Source organism: Melanerpes formicivorus, unplaced genomic scaffold, assembly GCF_026170545.1.
Source record: "Melanerpes formicivorus ecotype bairdi unplaced genomic scaffold, bMelFor1.0.p_v2 SCAF_6, whole genome shotgun sequence".
Lineage (NCBI taxonomy): Eukaryota > Metazoa > Chordata > Aves > Piciformes > Picidae > Melanerpes > Melanerpes formicivorus.
Genome location: NW_027142358.1, coordinates 13,974,791 through 13,995,265, shown reverse-complemented (window position 1 = coordinate 13,995,265; position 20,475 = coordinate 13,974,791). Strand labels below are relative to the sequence as shown.

Genomic DNA, 20,475 nt, shown 5'->3' with positions numbered 1-20,475 from the left:
GGGCAGTTTTTTGGAATGTGCTTTGAATTATTTCTAAAGTGGATTCCTCAAAAAGTGAAGAGCTGTTATACAAACAGCAAGATCTCTTATATTCAAATTATATTTTGCAATTGTATGTTACCAAAAAAAAAAAAAGCATCTGTAACTGCTGGGATCCTTTAAGAAGAAACAGATGCCCACAGTTCAAGCAAGATCCTTTAGGGCAGGCTGAACCCTAAGTCCCACCTCAACACTCTCAAACATACTCCCAAACAAAGCAATAGAAACAGTTTTGGAAGGAATTATAAGGTACTTGTTCCATAAAGACAGTGGGTTATCACACCTGGCATAACAAGCAGCATCTGACAAATTCCATATTAATGAAATAAAAATACCAATTTTCAACAGGCCATCAGCGCTTCCCTAGGCAGACTGTCAAAATAAAAACATGCCACTGAACTCCGGGTCCCATCCCTCTGTTAGAGAAAGATGAGTATTTCTACTTTCCTGACATTAAGCTGGAGTGGCTCTCTTGGAAAAAAAAAAAAGGATATTCCCTTCTTAAGCTCAGAATGGGGAAAACAAGAAAGAAAAGCAACAAGAAAGCTAGAAAACAAGGGAAGACTAGAGACTCCTTAAAAGTATAGTGAGTTGGTATTAAAGAACAAATCCAAAGCAAACACTTGGCAGAGATCTGGCAGTAAGGAGGAAATTGCAGTTTGTCTAGTGTCAGGAGTATTTGAAGTTCCCTAACTACTAAGTAAAAGCACTGAAAAAGCCCTGCAAAGAATGGAAAATGGTGGGATTTGTTTTTCATTGTTTTTCTTTCATCTGCTTCACCCACATAATTTTAAATCATAGCTTTAGAACTGGGAACATTTGGTGTCTTTTGCATGTTCACACAAAAATAAACCTAAACCAACAAAAACAAAATCTAAGGAAGGGGACTGTGGAAAGTGGAAGAGGTAATTTCTTATTAAGCCAGACACATGATAAAAGAGAAGTTTAACTTCAGTGGTCAGAGCATGAGTTAGAAACAAAGTTCTTGTGCATCCTAAAGACTAGGCACTTCTCACCACGCTTGTTAAATGAGGAAAATATGACAATAATACAAGTCAGATGGTCAAATAAAAGTGATTCTAAAATTTAACTTGTTCACAAAATTTATCAAAGGCAACCTGGATGACAGGCCTGTGCTGCCTCACCAATTGCTGTATGGCTGCTTTTACTTGTGAAAAAATATTAGAGCTATTGACACAGGAGTCCCTTGGACAGATAGCTTCCTATGACCAGGTCACAGTTGGCATTTACATACCTCAGTTCTTAGGATCTTTAAACCTTAGAAGTGTACGTTAGAGTTAAATAAAACAACATCAAAAAAATCTGTCAATACATAGAAGCTCACTTCTTTAATTTGCATAGATATTCTGTATGTGTACAGCTCAGATTTTAAAACAGATAACTGCTTTATTTTTAGCAGGGAAGCTTTGAGTCATCTAGTCTAAAATTCTAGCACAGTTAGATTGTCAAAGAAAATCTCACTTGGTCTACTTCACAGCAGCATTCCCAGCATAAAGCTCAAATTTACATTATGTATGTAAATTTAAAAACTGTCATTGCAACAGTTTTTTAAAATGTTAGTTCTTCTGGGGAAAAAAAAAAGAAAATTTAAATTATCCATCCATACCAGAAACAAGTTAGCAGAAAGGAAAATTTTCTTTTCATTCCTGCCAACTTGCCCTTATTTTGTGACTCGACACTCCTGGCTCATGCTACTTCATGCTCTTGGTCCTAGAGCATGTTTAGTGCAAAAAGCAAGGCATGCAGTTCCTACAGGGCTACTGCAAAATATTTGAAAAGTAGATGTATCTTCATCAATAGAGATGAAGAAACTTGACAAATTACCCAGTTTAGTGGGTCATTCACTAGCTTGTAATTAAATACATTTTAAAATGTATTAATGCTGGTTCTGGAGAAACATAATACACAAATACTCAGACACATGCTTATTTGAGAATAATTCCTTTGCCTTTGGTAGATGTGCTTTTTCTCATTTTGCATACTGACTCCTTCAAAAGAATGAGTCCCACTTCCTTTCACTCTCCAGAACTTGTTCTTTCTGAAAAGGGAATGGAATGTAAAGTTGTCATTTCTGAGATGTCAGCTTTCAGTTCCATGACTTCAAAACATCACAAACACCTCTCTCCTGTGGGCAGCTAACACTGGACAAGAGTAAAAGCAATGACATTTCAAAACTAATTTTTGAAAACCAGATTTTTAATATATTACAAAGCATACAACTGTTTAAAACCTCGAAGTAATGATACAACTGCATTTATTGTTGAGGTACAATTGTAACTTAAGTATATTCCTGCAGTGCTAACTTGTTTGCATTTCCAGTCTTTCAGTTCATCAAGAACTGGAAATAAGTTCACAGTGACTTAAACAGGCAACGTCTAAACTTCTAGATTTGGTTACCATTTTATCTCACTTATTAAAGGATGGGGAGGGGGGTGGGGGATTGTTATAAATAGCAGTATTTAGCACTTTTCACAGCAATTTTAAAAGGCAATGCATATTGCCACATTATCAAAATACCTGCATTTCACAAACAACAACTGTTAGTAAAATTACTTTGTATATCCAAATTAATAAGTTAGTTATCATTAGCTATATTCATAAACTCTATATACAATAATTTAAGACGAAATTCCCTCTCACAATAGAGCAGGAGCCCTTACAGACATATCTCAACATCACTGATAATGACCTAGGGAGATTTCGGTAATATGTATCCTCTAGAGAGAAAGAGTTATTTTCTAGGGTCTCATGATGACACAGAGCTCTGAATTTGTGACTAGGAAAGATTTCCATAGTAGATCTTATTAGTATTTAACCAGCAGAGTATCAATATCTTTCCCAGGAACCCTTGTACCCTTGCTGCAGGAACAATTCAGTTGCTCATGACATATCTATACTGACCTACCACAGCTGACAGCCTGGTAAATTAAAACATACCAGCACCAATAGGCCTGCAGGTTGCAACAGCTCAGCAGCTGTTACAGAACAAGCTGACTCATCTTGAGACCATAGGTGGGAACTGCTGTGGCCATACAAAAATTCACTTTTTTGATCATTCACATCCACTGCAGCCTCAACATTTTTGTAAACAAGTGTTCATTGTTAAATAATTATCTTCTATTGACTATGGAATTAAACTACATTCATACAAAGCATCTATTGTAGGTGACGTATGAAAATGGCAAAAAATCCCAATTCATTTCAAAATCCAAGTGAGCTTTGCAAAGTTATCTTAAAAAACAAAAAAATCTTTTCATTTATTTGATTTATGAACTAAGAGTAGGAGTTCACTGTGACTTCAGGTTGTACTTTTAAAAGACAGACAGAGCAGCTTACTTTATCCTATACCACACTTGTAGCAGTATAACAGACTTGTGTTCTTGGGGGTTACAATCTGAATGCATTAATGTTACCATTGACAGAACAAAATTAAATCATTTTCTTGAATTATTTTTCAGAGTGTAAAGTCATGAAGAAACAGTGTAACTGGGAGTAGTCATTTCACTTCATTATGATATCTTAGCTTAACTCCTCTTACACTGACTAATATTCAATATAAAGTCCCTATACCTACACCTTTATAAAAAGACTATGTACCTTGCTATAATAGATTTCTCTTCTCATGAAACACGATTATCTTCACCAGATATATAAGAAAGGTGTACTGATTTACTATATGGCTACAATACACATTACTAAAGTCAAATTATTCCAAAGGACAAAATCCAACGCACATGCACTTGATTGATCACAAGTAAGCAAAAGAGAAAAAATGGGCTTAGGCAACAACCCTGTGACTGTATCTAATAAATGCACGAGGCACTAGTATATTTAAACTTTCTGAAGAAAGTATTAGGTCTCCAGGAACAATATATTATAAAACCTGAACACAGTTCTTAGCTGACACCAACATTTTCAGTGTCCTTGTTCAGGACCAAAAAGAAAAAGTACACTTTCAACAGAAAGTATTCTAGTGATGCACAAGTAACCTCTGTAATTTGGCATTTCAGATTTCCAGGGCAATTAACTCCCCACTGTATCACATCACTTAACATTAATTAATTGCTAAAGATGTAGTTATGTAACTTACTGAGCTGCTACAGATAAAACAGCTCCCAAGCTCCCAAGACTTGAGTGGCATGCCAAATTAATATCACTGAAGCACAGGGATTTACCCTCTCTTTTGAGATCATCAAATCAAGCACTCACTCTCCTTCCAGTGCCAACTAATGGGAACAAATCAACTAAATGTCAGTCAACTATTAGAGTGCCACCAGTCCACTGCTGCAAGGACAGCCTCACAGCATGTAAGATTCTGAGAAAGCCCCATTGTCACTCTTTGTATGAAAAGACTGGAGAGTTCACAGTATAGTACCCTTCAGGTCCCCTAAATGTGCCTATACTGCTACTTCCAGATGTTTATTTCTTCATGATAAATCCCAGCCCACACTGACTATTGTGCTACCCAGAAACACCTTTGTTTTCAAGATCAGCATAAATTAGGGACAGCACTAATTATTCTCTCCTATCTAGCATGCCTTACAAAGTTAGAGGAGGCACTGGCCAGGGGAAAACAATGAAAAATACAATGAAGTTTGAGTCTACTCACTCAGCTCAACGTGACCTTAGGGACACAAAACTGCTCTGCTGTTTTTAGGAAAACTTAGAAATTTTTTACAGCTCCAAAACACGGTGCTAGCAGGCATAGAAGCTGAGTCAAGCAGCAAGCATCTGAATTGCACTTACAAGAAGAGCCAACTGCTACCATTTATATAGTGTCTTCTCATCCCATGTGGCTGACTGATGTTTGATTACTATGGAATATGAGAACAATTTTTAATCATTTAAGTAAGTCACACTTTTGAATGGATAAACAGAGACTGTATATGCACACTGAAACTCAAACACACTGAGGAGGAGAGGCTTGCAAAGTTTCAGCTGAATGGATTTAGGAGGAATGTGATTGTGCAACTCTTTACTGTTTTTTGGAAGTGATTTCGGATATGATGTATTTTAAAGAGATTCTTCTCACAATCCTATTGATGCTGCTGGCTAGGGACCAGACCTGAAGAAGTAAGTGGATATGGTTCTTGTGCATCAAACAGTCTAGCCCATGTGACCAGCAGCCAGCCAATCACTTCCCTGGCAAAGTGATGCACATAAGGACATTTGTCTTGCAATGCTTAATAGTTACCATCTGTCTCCTAACAAAGTCTGTTGTAGACAGTTGATGGTGTAACTGAAACTGCCTGATTTTCAACAGGATAAATTTAGGAACCTGGCATCATATAATCTGAAAAAAAAAATGCCATAGGCTCTTTGGAGTTTCATCTTCTGACCACCCTGGTATGTGCTGAAACCATATTCCCAGGCCAACGAATATCAGGAGAGTTGAAAACAATTATTTCCAGTATGCAATCAGCACTAATTTTCAGGAAAAAAAGCCTTGCTATGAGTAACCTTTAAAATTTGGGCACTTCACCACACTACTGGATCATGTAATTTCAACATCTGACCCATAACTAGAGGAACAATGTATTTGTTATTTTCAAAATCACAGAAAAGCTTGAGAAGTACCCAGATTTGAAACCGGGGGGGGGGGGGGGGGGGGGGGCAGAATTGCTTAGATATTTACAGTTTGCCATAATGAAGTGGTTTTGTTGGTTTTTTGAACTGTTTCAGGTAACTCTGTGTAAGGCTTTGAAACTGATCTTAAGACCAGTGAGTTAAAAGCTCTAGCAATCTTCCCTAAGGCTTCTTAAAAAAAAAATAAATAAAAATCTAGACAGAGGTCCAATATTACAGAATTTCTCTGATATCTGCACCAATCAGCTTAGGCATTACACTAGTTTCCCAAGCTGCATGTTACAATTCTGAAGACAAAATGATGCCTGCCCTGTCAGAAGCATGGATGTACCAGTGTGATGTTTGACATAGGATAATTTGGAAATGCACATGAATGAAAATGTTTGAGAGAAAAAATAACTTAGAAATTGATGTCAGTGGCACTCTCCACCACGATGCTATGGATGGGATATCATCTTTGCAATACTGGGAAGAATCAGTGTCATACTTCCAAAGAGACAAACTCAAATTACTACTTGTGTCCACACTGAGGCATGTTTTGTTATCCCTTTGTGAAGCACAAGTGTCATTCATTAGGACTGGCTACAGCACTGGGTGTTAAAGAGATGCAGTTTACTGGCTAGTAGCATATCAACTTTAGCAAGACACAAATAAAAACAACTTGGCTACAAGTTCTATCTCTTTCTCTGCTTTACCATCTTGGTAAATACAAATAATAGGTCCTGAAATGCTGCATCAACATCAAAAAAATGAGAGTATGCTTGAGGTGACCTACCTAATACATTACGCATATTCAATAAATTTTGAGGTTTGCTCATGAGCTAAATCTTTCTTTCTGCTATGCTTCAGTCTGATCAGTTATACAGAAGTAATGCAGAAATCTCTACAACTGAGGAATGACTTGGACTACTTCGTTAGTCATATGTTCATTTATGGAGAATGATAGGAAAGTGAAGAGAAAAATCACTAAATGACTGAAAAGCTCATGTGTGATGGACTTTGTAGGTTCCACGCAATATGTAATATTTAGCTATGTATTTACTATTTTGCAAATACATGTAATCTTAATTTTAAAAGCATTGAACCAGCTGCAATAAAGATAATTTTTATAAGAGTATGAACTGTAGTATTAACTGAGTTCTGGTTGTAAGTTCTTTCATAGATTTCATTTTTCCGAGTATTTTTTGATTAAGTATGACATGACCTATTAGGCACATATGTTTAATAGAAATCCAAGATTTGGCTAATTATTCATATAACAAATAGTAAAAATTTAAAACACATCTAAGCCTTCAGCATATATAATTTTTTTATACACTGTCACAAATCTGTTAATTGCAAACTTAAACTCTCAAACTTGTTAGTTTATCAGAACACTAAAAAGCCCCAATCACTTTAGATTAACAGATGAAGTTCATCTGAAAATCACTCACGAATAAAACTTGCCACGAAGTTAAAAGCCCTTGAAATACAGGCTAATACTGGGAGATTGTCATACATCCCTGACATACACAAGATAGTGGGACCAAAATGTTCAACATAACTTAGCATCACATTATTCTCTCTGTTATCCCTCATTTAAAAGTACTTCCAATTAACATATTAAATCAACATATTCTCTAGTTTAAAACCAAGCTTCTTTAAATTCTCTACGAACAGGTTTTTTGTTAAAATGTTGCACAACCACCTAAAAACCCTCAAAAGTTTATGATTAGATAGCAAGAGGTAGTATGGTAAAGAATGGGGATTTGGTACACTTTTCTGAGGTATGTATTATAAAAACATGACTGTTAAGTCCCAAGGGTACCTAAATAAAAGCTTCCTAAGAACTGTAGCTTACATTTTCACCTTACTTGCCAGTCCTACAAATTCAACTTGAAATGTGTTAAGCTATGTTCTTCCACATCAGTAGTAATGAAACTGCCGTAATGAGAATTTCACAATTCTTCTGAGGATATGTAAACTATAGAATACAGCATTCTCTAACTACTAAAGCAGATCCACAGCAATAGCAGAATTGTTAAAATAGAAATAAGATATTAAGAAATTGAGCATAAACCAAGAGTACCCATTCTGACAGTGAAATACATTGCATTCTTATATGCAACTGCAGAAAAACAAAACAAAAAATGTGTAGTGTGTTGCCAAGGCTTTGTTTAAAATCCAAGTCATAAAACTCTATCAAATCCAGCTCAAATTTCGAAGACTACTTCTTGTAGTTTTAACCTCAGCACTCAACTCAAAATAGCCACTGATAAAAAACATGCAGATGTGGCCTGATCAGCCATACTTACCCAGTTTTCACACGTAAGCTATCTGATTTAGATACTTTAAAGTCATGAGCCCTATTAAAAGACAGATTTTTTTTTTTTTTTTCCTTCCAGATCAGTGTTCTGTTGTCTGACAGGTAGAGCCTTAATTAAAATTATAGAAGGAAATAGAAAAGCAGCAAAATACTGTCTTTAGAAATCTGAATTTGGCTTGTTGGCAGAACGCTGAAACTATATATAATTTATGAACTGTATGCAGTTACACGTATGCATATTTTGTAGATTTTCATATAATGGATCCAATCATTTGGAAGGATTGCAAGAGCTCAGATTAAAGCAAGATGTCACATATCGTATTAGATATAAAGCCAAAATTTAATGAGACAAGTAAAGGTCAGAGCAGCACACTGCAGTTTCAATTTGATACCCCCACTCTCTTTCTTGTTCTTAGGCATACACTGTAACTTCAGCTTTAAACACAAAGCAAAACTAAAGGTTAGTATGAAAGGATAATTCTGATGCCAGTATCACAAAAGCAAACCAGAAAGTTAAACTTCAGTTTGTATTTCAGAAACTAAATGATTGCAATCCAGTACATCATCTCTAGTCCTCATTTTCCAAAGCAATTTATAGTGAATGAAGTCTGATTAATTAAAGCTTGATCCGGCAAAGTTATTCACACTTCCCACTGGTGGGTCAAGGTAAAGAAAAATAATCCTAACAACTGTGTCTAGCAGTAGCATACCACCTCTAGAAGAGCATTATCTGCATTATTACTGATAACCTGGTTTCCAAATGTTTTCTGTATTGTACTGCACTCAGGAAAGCCCCTAATCATTACTTCTCTTCCCCTCTCCCCGTTGTTTACAGCCTGAGTTCTTCAACTCAATATTAATGTCTTAAATACAAAGGCACTTATTTCAGTAAGATTTTACCTTAAGTCCTTAGAAGTACACAGTCTGTTGTGGCTAGCCAAAAAATCGGATTGGTATGGAAGAAACAAGGATGGGACAATGAGGGACCCGGAATGAAAGCAACATTGGGATCTTATGTAACTTCTCTTTCCAGATTACTCATTTCCTGTCCTCTCAAAGAGGTTTGTCTTTTCTTTCATGCACTTTTCTGCCTCCACCTTCTTCACTTCTTTGTGTCACTATTTCTCTCCTAATATGTATTAGTATTTCCAAGACCATTTGCTGTTAATGTGAATTCATTTTTTTTCTAGGAACAGAGAGATAGTCTTTCTTGAGTAGATCTCATTATCTCTACAGATATGAAAGAGCTATTTAAAAATATATATATGAGCAAGTATAACATAAGTGATAATCACCATACACCATGTGAGCAACCATATGACAGTTTCATTTCTCCATTTTAAACTCACTGTATACTATAAGTCTCCTCACCATTGTGGCTTCAAGGATTGCTGTTTCAACAGTGTTGTTCTTCTGACCCTTAAAAGAGCAGACTATTTGAAACAATTCAATGACCCTAATTTGAGTTGCTTCCTAAATGCTTCCTTTTTTTCATTCCAGTAAGTTTATTAACTGCTCTCCAATTTTCCTACTACACTTCTTAAGAATACAATTTTCCCACTCAGAAATGAACTAAAAACCAGATTTTAAAAATAAAATTTCCAGATTTTAGAGGCAATTTGTTAATTTCATAGAATCACTAAGGCTGGAAAAGACCTTCAAGATTGTCAAGTCCAACTGCCATGACCTCTAAACCATATCCCAAAGTGCAACATCTACACATTTCTTGAACACCTCCAGGAGTGACCACTCCATCTCCCTGGGCACCCTGTTCCCAAGCCTCAACACCCTCTCAGTGATTTTTTTCCTAATCTCCAATCTAAACCTCTCCTGGCACAACTTAAACCTATTTCCTCTCATCCTATCACTAGTTACTTGGAAGAAGAGATCAGCACCAGCCTCACTATAACCTCCTCTTAGGTTCAACCTTTCTACTCAGACAGTTGTATTTCACTATAGTCAGGCTTCCAAAGATGCTTTTCTTTAACATGCCATTATTTTTCATCAGTGCTGAAATAATCTTTTTTAGGTTATATCTCTCAACTTCCAGCATACTTTTTCAAGCTTTCCCCCTAAGGTAACACAAGATGAGAAATTAGTAAGAGCTGTAGCCTTAGGATTTCTTCCCCGCCTGACTTCTCACAAAGAATTCGCGTTCACTTAAGAGTATGGAGACTTCAGAATTTATATATCAGATCTTTACTTGTCATCCACCAGGCAGGTTTCCTGAATCAGTCATTGCCATCTCCTGTTACTTTCAATATATATATTAATTTTTAATTTATTTTTTAATTACTCAGATCACTTACAATTTCATTCTCCAATATGCCAATGAATATTGCTGCAAACACTCCTACAGAATTTCTGGTTTAATTTTTTGTTTAAACTATTTTATTCTACCCTCATATTTTTTTCTCCTGCTAAAGCTTACAAAATGACAGCTTCTTTCAAGATTACCAGCATTCTCTTTTTTCCTCCCTCTCTCACCCTCCCATTCCTTTGTTTATTTTTTTTTTAAAGCCTCTCAGTGATGCTGTTATTCATGCACAACTGTTTGAGGTTTCAATATTATTTGGAAAAAAATCCCAAGAAACAAAACCCAAAACAAACCCCAAACCAACAAAACCAAAACACCTAGATGACAAACCTCCTAGAGCAAACATAGTTCCAGATGACAACTGGAGCTGAATGACTCGTAACAACTCAGAGCCAGGGTAAAGGGAAAGTTCACTGACAAAACCTGACCTACATAAGAAAGGAAGACTGACATAGAAACCCCTACATTTTGTTGATTTTATTAATCTATTGATTCAACAGGTTCTGTGTACTTCATAGTATAATTATAGAACAACACATAGACTAAGAGATGAAGAGACATAGTTGACTCACAAATTAGCTACTGCCAAATAGGTCACTTCAAGGAAAGATGGAAATAAAATCTTTGGCTCTATGAACAATTAACAGTTTAGAAACTCTGAGTCTACTGCATGCATCTGTTTCTAAACCTTCACAGTCTAGATGAATTTCATGCCTGTGAACTAATAAACTGTTGCAGAACTCCCTCCAAAAAGCTGACCTCTGACCAGCTATCACAGAAGAGGCATCACCTCCACACCGTCCTCACAGGTCAAGCAACAGACATACTAACCAGAACTAATCCAGTAACTTGAGCTTTCCTGATGAAGAGTTTTTTTTCCTAAGTATGAAAATTAACAACTTGGCTTAATGACAGTAAAAAAAACAAACCTATGAGCTCTGAAAGCATCTGTATTTAGAAACCATAACCACTTCAGAATGGCAACACTATATAGAGTAAGATACATGCAACATAGATCTTTCTCTGTTGTAAAATAATTTTATCACAAATATTTTCAAGACGTTTGGGGTTTCAGAAAAATGGAAATAATAATAATAATAATACAACCAGGTTGGAAGAGACCTTCAAGATCATCGCATCCAACCCATCATAAAGAAGCAGCAACTATTTTCTACAAAGAAGAATAGATTGTTACTATATATAATATTTTTTTTCTTTTTATTGATGGGGCAACCTTTGTTAAATCATAATTTAATTTCTTTTAAATGTGTATTTAATGCTATCTGGCAGTAAGTTTCAATTAAACAGGAGGTCTGGAAGTTAATAAGCCAGGATCATTAACAAAAAAGGTTCTAAACACAGTTTCCATATTTTTACTTACAGTATTTGTACATCTATCACAAAGCAAAAAAAAAAAAAAAAGCACACACAGATGCTTAAGAAAATTGTGAAAAAAAGAAGTGCTGCGGTTATAGAAAAGCTAACATACCTGAAAACAAATCCATCATTACTATTATTCATCATATTTATAGCCAGACACATAATCCTTATATAAAACAGAGTTTTCCATTTTTATGGACAAACTATCAAGTTGTTACAGGATAAATGTTGTTAAAATAACAGAACAATGCAGGCTCGCAGGGACCTCTGCAGGTCTCTAGCCCAACCCACCACTCAAAGCACAGCTACCTTCAAATTCAGATCTGGTTGCCACAGGACTTATCCTGGTAACTTACAAAAATCTCCCAGCATAGAGATTCAACAACTTCTTTGTTTAACCATTTTTATGGTGGCTTTTTCTCCTCCTTGGAAGACTCCTAACTGCAGCTAGGGACCTTACCCTTGCCTCTTATCCTTCCACCACACATCTTGGACAAAAGCCTGACTCAATCTTTCTTAAAACCCTATCTTCCACTCATAGATACAACTACAGTGCAACTACAACCTTAAAAGAAAGTGTATGAAAAGAAAAAAAATAGCACAACTTCAAATAAATTATGTCAAAAAAATACAAGAATATTCTGAGCAAGACAATCACAAGCACTCACTGATGCCCACAACAAACACACAGAGCATCAAGTCCATTCAGACTCAAGACTTCAAATTATCAAGAAGTATTTTGGTTTTTAAGGAAGAACAAACCTGGGCCACTTTAACGGAATTTTGAGTAGAACCACCAGCATGATATTCTACTTTGAACTTTTTCACAAGTTCTTCAAATCTGTTAAAAAAACAAAAAAGAAAGTGAAGAAGAAAAAGGTTAAACTAATTGTTCTTTTCTCAGAAGACGACACAAAGATTAGAAGTAGATGTCATCATTTTATTTGACAGCAAGAAATTCAGACACATTAGCTGTTAACCATGTGTAAAAGCTGGGCATATCTATTTAGATTTTTATCCAAACTACAAAGCAAAGTGACATCAACATGAATCTTTCACCTCAAAGTTGTAAGTGGACTTGAAAACAACATCAACAACAAAATCATCTGAAGTATAAGCCTGATTGCAATGAACTGTCATATTGAGAAAATATGTGCTTTAAAAAAAAAAAAAAAAGTACATAAATGTAGACATTTAGATACTTATTCCACCTCATTAAAGCTAGAAACAAGAAGTAAAATTAAGTGAGAAGGAAATCTGGTGTCTATTTCGAAATTAACTTGACACAAACAGTGGTGCTATGTTTTAAGTTTTTACAGGATATAGTACATTTTGACAGATGAAGAACTTTTATGAACAATCTACTACTATGTGAGGGAAAAAAAAAATCATATAACAGAAAAGCCAAGCATCTCCAGATAAGCTTTCAGATCTGTCAAGTTGCACTACTATGAAAACAGGATTTTTGGTAACAGTACATCATTAGGTTTAAACATTAAATATTTAAACTTCTCATATGAATATCTATCCTCATACTTCAGATAATATCTATAAAACACTCCTTTTGTAGGATATATTTTTCATCTCTGATAGCAGTACACCACAGCTTAAGAACCAACATCCTCTCTGGTCACAGACAACATAGAAAAGAAGTAAATCATCATAGAAAACATAACTAGGGTAAGGGGGTTATGGAGACTGCAGGGTGACTGTGCACAAATACTGCACTACATCTTTAAGTTCCAAACATGTTGGATCAAATACCAGGATTATAACCTCATAAGCCTTTAGACTCAGAAGGAAGTACTCCTACAGGCAATTTATAGTATTTACCGTAAAATTTGTTTGCATATTTGATGTTCAAAATGACCTCAAGGTCAACCCTAACTAATTGCATAAACTAGCTCCTAAGTTTTATTAACTGTGTATGTTTTCCTGGCCCACATAGATGTATTTCAGCATCTTTTATTGTATTCACCTTTAGAGTATTTGAAAACAGTGACACATCCTTATTTCAGATACAATGAAAAGTGAACACTGTCAGTCCTGCTTTTCCTCTCCCCCTCACAACCCCAATCTCTTTATAGCATGTGAGCAAATGGCTTTGGGGATAGATTTGTCAAATAATGACTTGTTCATTTGAAAGGGGTTTATTTTCAGTGTCATATTACTAATAAGATCATTTTCATTTCTACAGCACTTTCATTTTAAAATGCCTGAATAATGAGCTACCTAACCTAGCAAACTACTGATGGGCACTCAATTAGAAAGAACCAAGAACTAAATCACTACATATGCTTTTCAGTTATCCACACCACTAATTATCCAACAATTTTGTGTCAAGCCACTGAAACCTCAAATTGTAACAAGTTGGGGGGGGTGGGGGTGGTAAAACAAAGTAACAAAACTTAACAGGTCGCCTAACAGTTGCTTCTCAAGCAAAGACACACACTAGTTTAGCATTTTGACAATAATTTTCCTTTCATTTAATTGACATTTTATCTTTTCAATTATTTTCAGTGTGTAGTGCCCAAATCACATGGTCTTTTTTGTATAACTGTATATTTATCAGCATGCCAATTGATATTTTAATTCCTTTACCTAGAGGTATCTAGTGTTTCTGTCTGTATTATTTAATAGCATGTTAAACCTTATAAAGTTAGGACACTGTAGTGAATCACCTACACTAGCAGTTCTAAAACTAGATGAGCATGTATTTCAGTATTTCCCATGTATTCTGAATGAATAAATATGTGGTATCTGAATTTGCAGAAAAAAAAAATTGGAAATAGCCTTAGAATACTGAATTGTGAAGATTTCAATGTGACAACTATGCAATCTAAGGAATAATCTGAAGACATATTTTGTAATTACTTACAGAGTAACACAAAGAATGGTGACTGCCTTTCACTATTTCAGGCTAAACATTAACAGACCTAACACATGGTCTTTGAATTAAGACAGTGATCTGAACACATTTAAAGGTCTGCTATATAAAACAGAGTAAGAGTTTGTACAAATGCAAGAAAAGTGACTGTCCATGACACATGAAAAGAGCAACGCAAATTGTGTTGTTTTAATCCACAAGAGCCGGATTACTGAGTTGTATCAAGAATGACCACAAAACTAGGAATGGCAATAGCTTTTTATCTTACTAAGATGAACAATTCAATAGACATTTTTCAAACTGTCAGCAGATGGCACAGGCAGCATGGGAACATTGACTTTGTCACTGTCTACTGTACATTTGACCTGCAGAAAGAAGACTGTCATTCCGGCATGCCTCAGAAACGTGGTATTTGCTCCATTTTAAGGAAGGAGGTTCAACTGTAGAAACTGCTCAGAGGCCTGAGAATGCTAAACAGAGTTGCTGTGTTGAGCTTCAGGATTAGGCTGTTATCGCATTTAGGATAATTCAAGAAAATCAGAACATTATGAACAAGGCTGAATAATATTTTTGTTCCATGTTCTGTAATTGTTGGTCTGAGTATTTCTTAAGGTTGTGCTATATCTGAGAACTGTGATCATTCTCCCAACCTAACAACACATTACTGACGTCAGTAACAGAATAATAAATCCCACAATCATCACCATATAGAGGAGCCCCTATTTTTGATACTTCGAATTGATACTATTGAACAACTCTAGCATGGACAGAATTGTTTCCTCAGTTACATTAAAGGCAATAGGACTTCTGTCAGGTGTTTCCCACTCCCGCCCTTTTTTAACTTCAGTTAAAGTTGATACTGAAAGGAGAGCCTTTTTAGCAGATTCACTTTAGACAGAATTAAAAAAAGGATAAGGTAGTAATGGGAAAAGCTAATTTTTTAAAAGAATACAAACAAGAATGTTTGGGGTTTTTTTAATTCTTTTTTTTGTACAAATAAAAATACACCTATTTACATTACACAAGGTGGAAAATTATTTTTGAAAGGCAGAGGCTTCTCTTACATATGCCATATGACTGCTTCAAACTGGAAATAGCTGTTAGAATTTCTCCACAGTAAATATCACTGCTAACAATTTCACCACCTTCTGTCACTCAAACCATTCACAACCTGAGTATCACTGTCTAGCTGCTCTACATCTTCTTACCAAACTATGTTTACACCTTACACTATTCCTTCTCATAGCACCTATACTATACAGATAAACACATTCATCTTAATATCACGTCCCTACAGATGGATGCAAAGATCATGTATCAGCTATCCCCTCTGACCAGCTCACCTCTCTTCACACCCCTCTTCTAGATCCTTCTTAGTCATTTCAAGCAGAAGCCACTCCTCCACATTTTCAAGGTCCTGCAAAGTGTTATGGCACCAAGCATACTACCCTTCATTTGGTATATTCAGATTAAAAACTGCCACCAGGCACAAAGCAGTCAACAAAAAAATCTTTTCTCTCACTAACCCATGTCATCTAACTCACTACAATTTTCTGTGAGTATTAGCAAATCTACTTAAAATCATCCTTCTTACTACTTAAAATCATCCTTCTTACTACCTTTGACCATCATGTCTAACAAAAAAAGACATCAGTAAGGCTGTGTGATTTCCCAAGGCTATTCTCCAGTTTAACAACTGGCAATCTTCTCCTGGATCAATACTCATCTTTCACAACTAGCTTTATGCACAGACTCTGAGGCTTTTTGACCTGGCACTATTGTCTTGCTCTATGTTACACAGCAACATATACAGTCATGTTTGGTTCAAAACCAAACTGACAACAAAAGTAGGCAGATAAAACACTCCCTTACAACTGAAGGCAGACAACATAAGGCAGTAGAGCTATAGTGTGGAAAATTAATGCAATTCAAATAATGCTGTAATTCAAATAATGCTTTTGACATGATTTTTATCAGACTACAAAGAAATTCCTGTTGAAGTGTAAAATGGCCATAAAATATCAACATTTAACTGTCTCATATTCAGTATCACTAAGGTTGGAAGAGACCTCAAAGATCATTGAGTCCAACCTGTCACCACGTACCTCATGACTAGAGTAGGGAGGACACTACAGCCCACTGCAGGCTTGAACTCACGACCTTCCCATTAAGGGTCTTATGTGCTACCCACTGAGCCACATCCACAGCTGCCAAATATAGATATAGAGTACCAGGAAGAAACACTTCTGATGCATATGTCAGTCTACTTATCTGCAAATAGAGAAAAGTAATCTCTTATTTTTCAGCAGGATGTATTGCCCTGGATACCTCTGTCCTGGAAGAGGCATTAACAAGCCAGCTAAACCTGTTTGAGCCTCTGCCCTTTCTCCTCCCTCTCCATTCGCAGGGTCCAGGTTTGAGGTCAAGGAGCCAATAGGCAGGTGCCTTTGAGGGTGCCTGGAGGAGGTGGAAGCTGGACCCTGAGCCTCATGTTTCAGTGGCAACTGAACGTGTCAGAGGCTATAAGCGAAGGCGTGTGCAGTTTTGCCCTCCAGACAACATTTTGAACTGAGTGGCGGGATTTGAATAGCTAATGTGCCATTGGGCCATTCAGTTTTCAAAAAGGGAATTTATAGGGGAATATTTCAAGAGCCCACATCTTTTTTTTTTTCCCCTCTCTCTCATCTTCTCCCTCCCATTTCTTAATGGCATTCAAGGTGGCGACAAGCACCTACTTCGTGCCCGTCTTCAGGGCAATTAACTTCTTGTGTCCTGGCAGCATAGTGTTTGAGTCATATATCTTGACCACAGCAGCGTGTCTCGCTCTCTCTCACCTCCTCTAATTTTGGATACTACCTTTTGGATTCTTCCTGCCATTTGGAGTACAAATATGAGCTCAGAACACTGCGTCGTTCAGCAAAGGTTGTGGTAGTTAACAGCTCGGCGGGTTGTGATAACTTACGCTAATTACCTGGTTATTTCTAAGGTCTATAGCTTGTTTACCTGTTGGTTAGCTCCATTGTGAACCCGAGGTGGTCCGTCTCGCCACCCGGGGCAGCACTGCTGTTTGTTTTGCACGTGTAAGAAGTTTCAGTTTGTTCCTCTGTATTCCAAGTTCTGATTTTTCTAGACTGTCATCCCACTGTTTATTAGTATCCTATTGTGTGCAATTAACCTATCATTGACCAGGCAAACAAATCTGAATTAAATTGGCTTGGAATTTTTTTTAATATATTTAATAAATCATATTTTATACTTCCAGATTATCAGTTTGATCAAAAACTAAATCTATCTCAATAGCATACCATCAACAGGGAGCTACACTTTAAAGAGTTGGCTGCCAAAACCAGCTAGAAGACAGAAAAATAGTTTTTGCCCTTATTACTTTTGTATGCCAGATAATGACAGCCTGGATGAAAGACAAAAATCTAGTTAGTTTATACAGTAATAATAAAATATTTCCAGTGGCTTCTGCATTTTTGTTTGGTGTTATAAAACCCTTCAACAAGCCTAAGATGGAAACCTCTTAAATAATCAACGAAAGGTTGCAAGTTGCACCTAAGCCTGTAACTTATTTTCCTTTGGACATTAAATTTGGACTTGGGAGGTTGCCTTTACTGATAGCTCTAGAGAGGAAAGCAGACTAGGATTTGTTATGTTTTGAAAGTATTGGATTAATATTAATTATATTTTAATTAAAAGTAATAATTAATGGTGATTCTGACACCTTTCCTAGGTATTCATTTTTAGTCGCAATTAGTCATATTAAGATATGGCAATAGTTTACATATTTATATGTGAGGAGAACCAGACTAATACACTGACAGGTGTTAGATCCTTTTAATTGCATTTTTAAAAACCTGCAAGTTAAGCAACTTGTGTCAAAAAGTCTACGAAATTGCTCTAGAAAACAAAGAGAAAACAAAAAATGCAAGAGAGTGAGCATCATATTATATAACCTGTTCTAATAATACTGCAAGCTCAGTAAAACTACACCCAAAAGAGGACCAAATATTATTTCCATTTTAAAAGAAAACCCTCAAATAATAAATAAAAACAAACAACTAAATAAAGCCAAACCTGCATCCTGATAATTTTTCATGACATGGCAGAAGCAGTTATGCATGTGTCTGGACAAGCCTGTCATCTGTTACTTTCTCAGTTTCATCACGGTCTGGGCCAATGCCAGAATGATGCAGACAGCAATACCACCAGGCAGATGGGACACATGTTAAGGAAAGACAACCTTTCCAGGTCAGTGTTTGCAGTCAATCTAAAGCCTTCACTTTCTGATCCTGAGTAAAATGTAATTCTGATTTAAGGAAAAAGTTCAGTCTGAAAACAAACATCATCATTAAACCACCATCTGTAACTCTAAAGAGTGTACCTTACTTCACTGTCTAAACTTTACAAGTCTGTTCAAAGTTCAAACCCTGGAATTGATAGTTTTATATACAAACTACTTTTTGACACAAAATTAACTAAGGTTGAGATGCAGATATAATTAGTTATTCTTACTTAAAAACTGGCCCTGAAAAGGAAAAAGTACTTTGTTTTAGAAATGAGGTACAATCACAGAGGTACATGAGAAAACTTTGTAACAGCTGCTTGGCAGTGACTATCTAGACCTGGTTTCCTTATTGGCTTGGCACAAAATTAAAGAGCTTGGGAAGGGGTAGGGGAGTAGAGGAAAAGAATGAAACATGCTAAAAAGGAAGTATCAGAGACAGGTTAGCATCATGGACATACAACAGAAAGCTAAATGTGTTACAGATATGATTACTACAATTGAATACAACAGATTATCATATTTTTGTCTTTATTTACTGCATTTCAGAAAGCAGTGAATCTTCATGGAAGTATTTACTGTTGCAAACTGCAATTTCGCTAATCACCTCATCCAAACAGCAAATGAAAAAAAGCCAATAATTCCAACCAGGTTAGGATTATGAGTACCAAATGTTAATATAAGAAAGAAGAAAAAAAGGAATGCATAGGCAAATTGCAAGATTCATAGCTTTGAAATATTTTACCACAAATGTTAGCGAGTTTGAAAAAAAAATGCACTTAAATGTCAGTTTGATAAAAGCCAAAAGAACATTTTCCACATGTGTTTGCATTTAGGCATATTGAAACAAGATGGGAAAAGTAACAGTCATTCAAACATAAGGTTAAAACATCAGCTCTTAAGGATCATGATTTAAAGACATTTCTCAAAGCTATTTTTTTTCCTAGTCTCAGCAAAGAGTCATGCAAGTTTATGCAAGTGTCTTGAAAAGCTCCCCTTTATTCAAGATTATCTGGATATTTTTCTCCTCTACAATATCTCAAAATTGCCCATGGTTACTCAGAAGCACTGGCCACCACAAGGAAAGTTTTCCTGTTGATATTCTGAAATGCTGTAGGAAAATTAAAATAAAAATTATACCACTAGATTATTAAAAGATTATATTTGTGATTGTAACTGTCACTAAACACTACAAATACATACAGAGCATATATACACAGAATACCTTCAGGAACCTTATAATATGTGTATTATATATGGTTACTATAGTATAGATCAAGGAGACTAAAACTTATCTCCATCTATTAAACTTCTAATTGAAATGTTTTAAAATGTTTCATCTGAGGACAGATAATCAGAAGTGCTCTTAAGAGATTTTCCATCAGTTCAGTAATTCACTAAAAGTTTATGCTTTCCTCCCACTGTCTGTTTGGAAAAAGTTCTTCCAAAAGATCAGCCAAGACTCACAAATCTTGAAGAAACATCTAGGGATTTGCACCACAGTATTTGTTGCAAAACAGCATAGCCAGAAATAGCTCCTTGCCCTTATACATAGCCAATAAGGATCAAAAGATATTGCAGGCAGGGAAAGCACGCAGCATTTACCTTCCTTGTCCTTGGATGCAATGACGTATGCTCTGGAACACTCAGCA

The 20,475-nt window shown here is 35.9% G+C and overlaps 1 protein-coding gene across 4 annotated transcripts in view; it reads right to left on the bottom strand.

Moving 5' to 3' along the window:
• Positions 1-20,475, bottom strand: part of ADK (adenosine kinase) — a 286,470-nt gene that overhangs the window by 194,348 nt on the left and 71,647 nt on the right. For all 4 annotated transcript variants that reach the window (XM_068139861.1, XM_068139863.1, XM_068139859.1 and 1 more), the window contains exon 4: positions 12,411-12,489. In XM_068139861.1, coding sequence (XP_067995962.1) covers positions 12,411-12,489 — 79 coding nt within the window. The remainder of the gene's footprint in view (positions 1-12,410; positions 12,490-20,475) is intronic.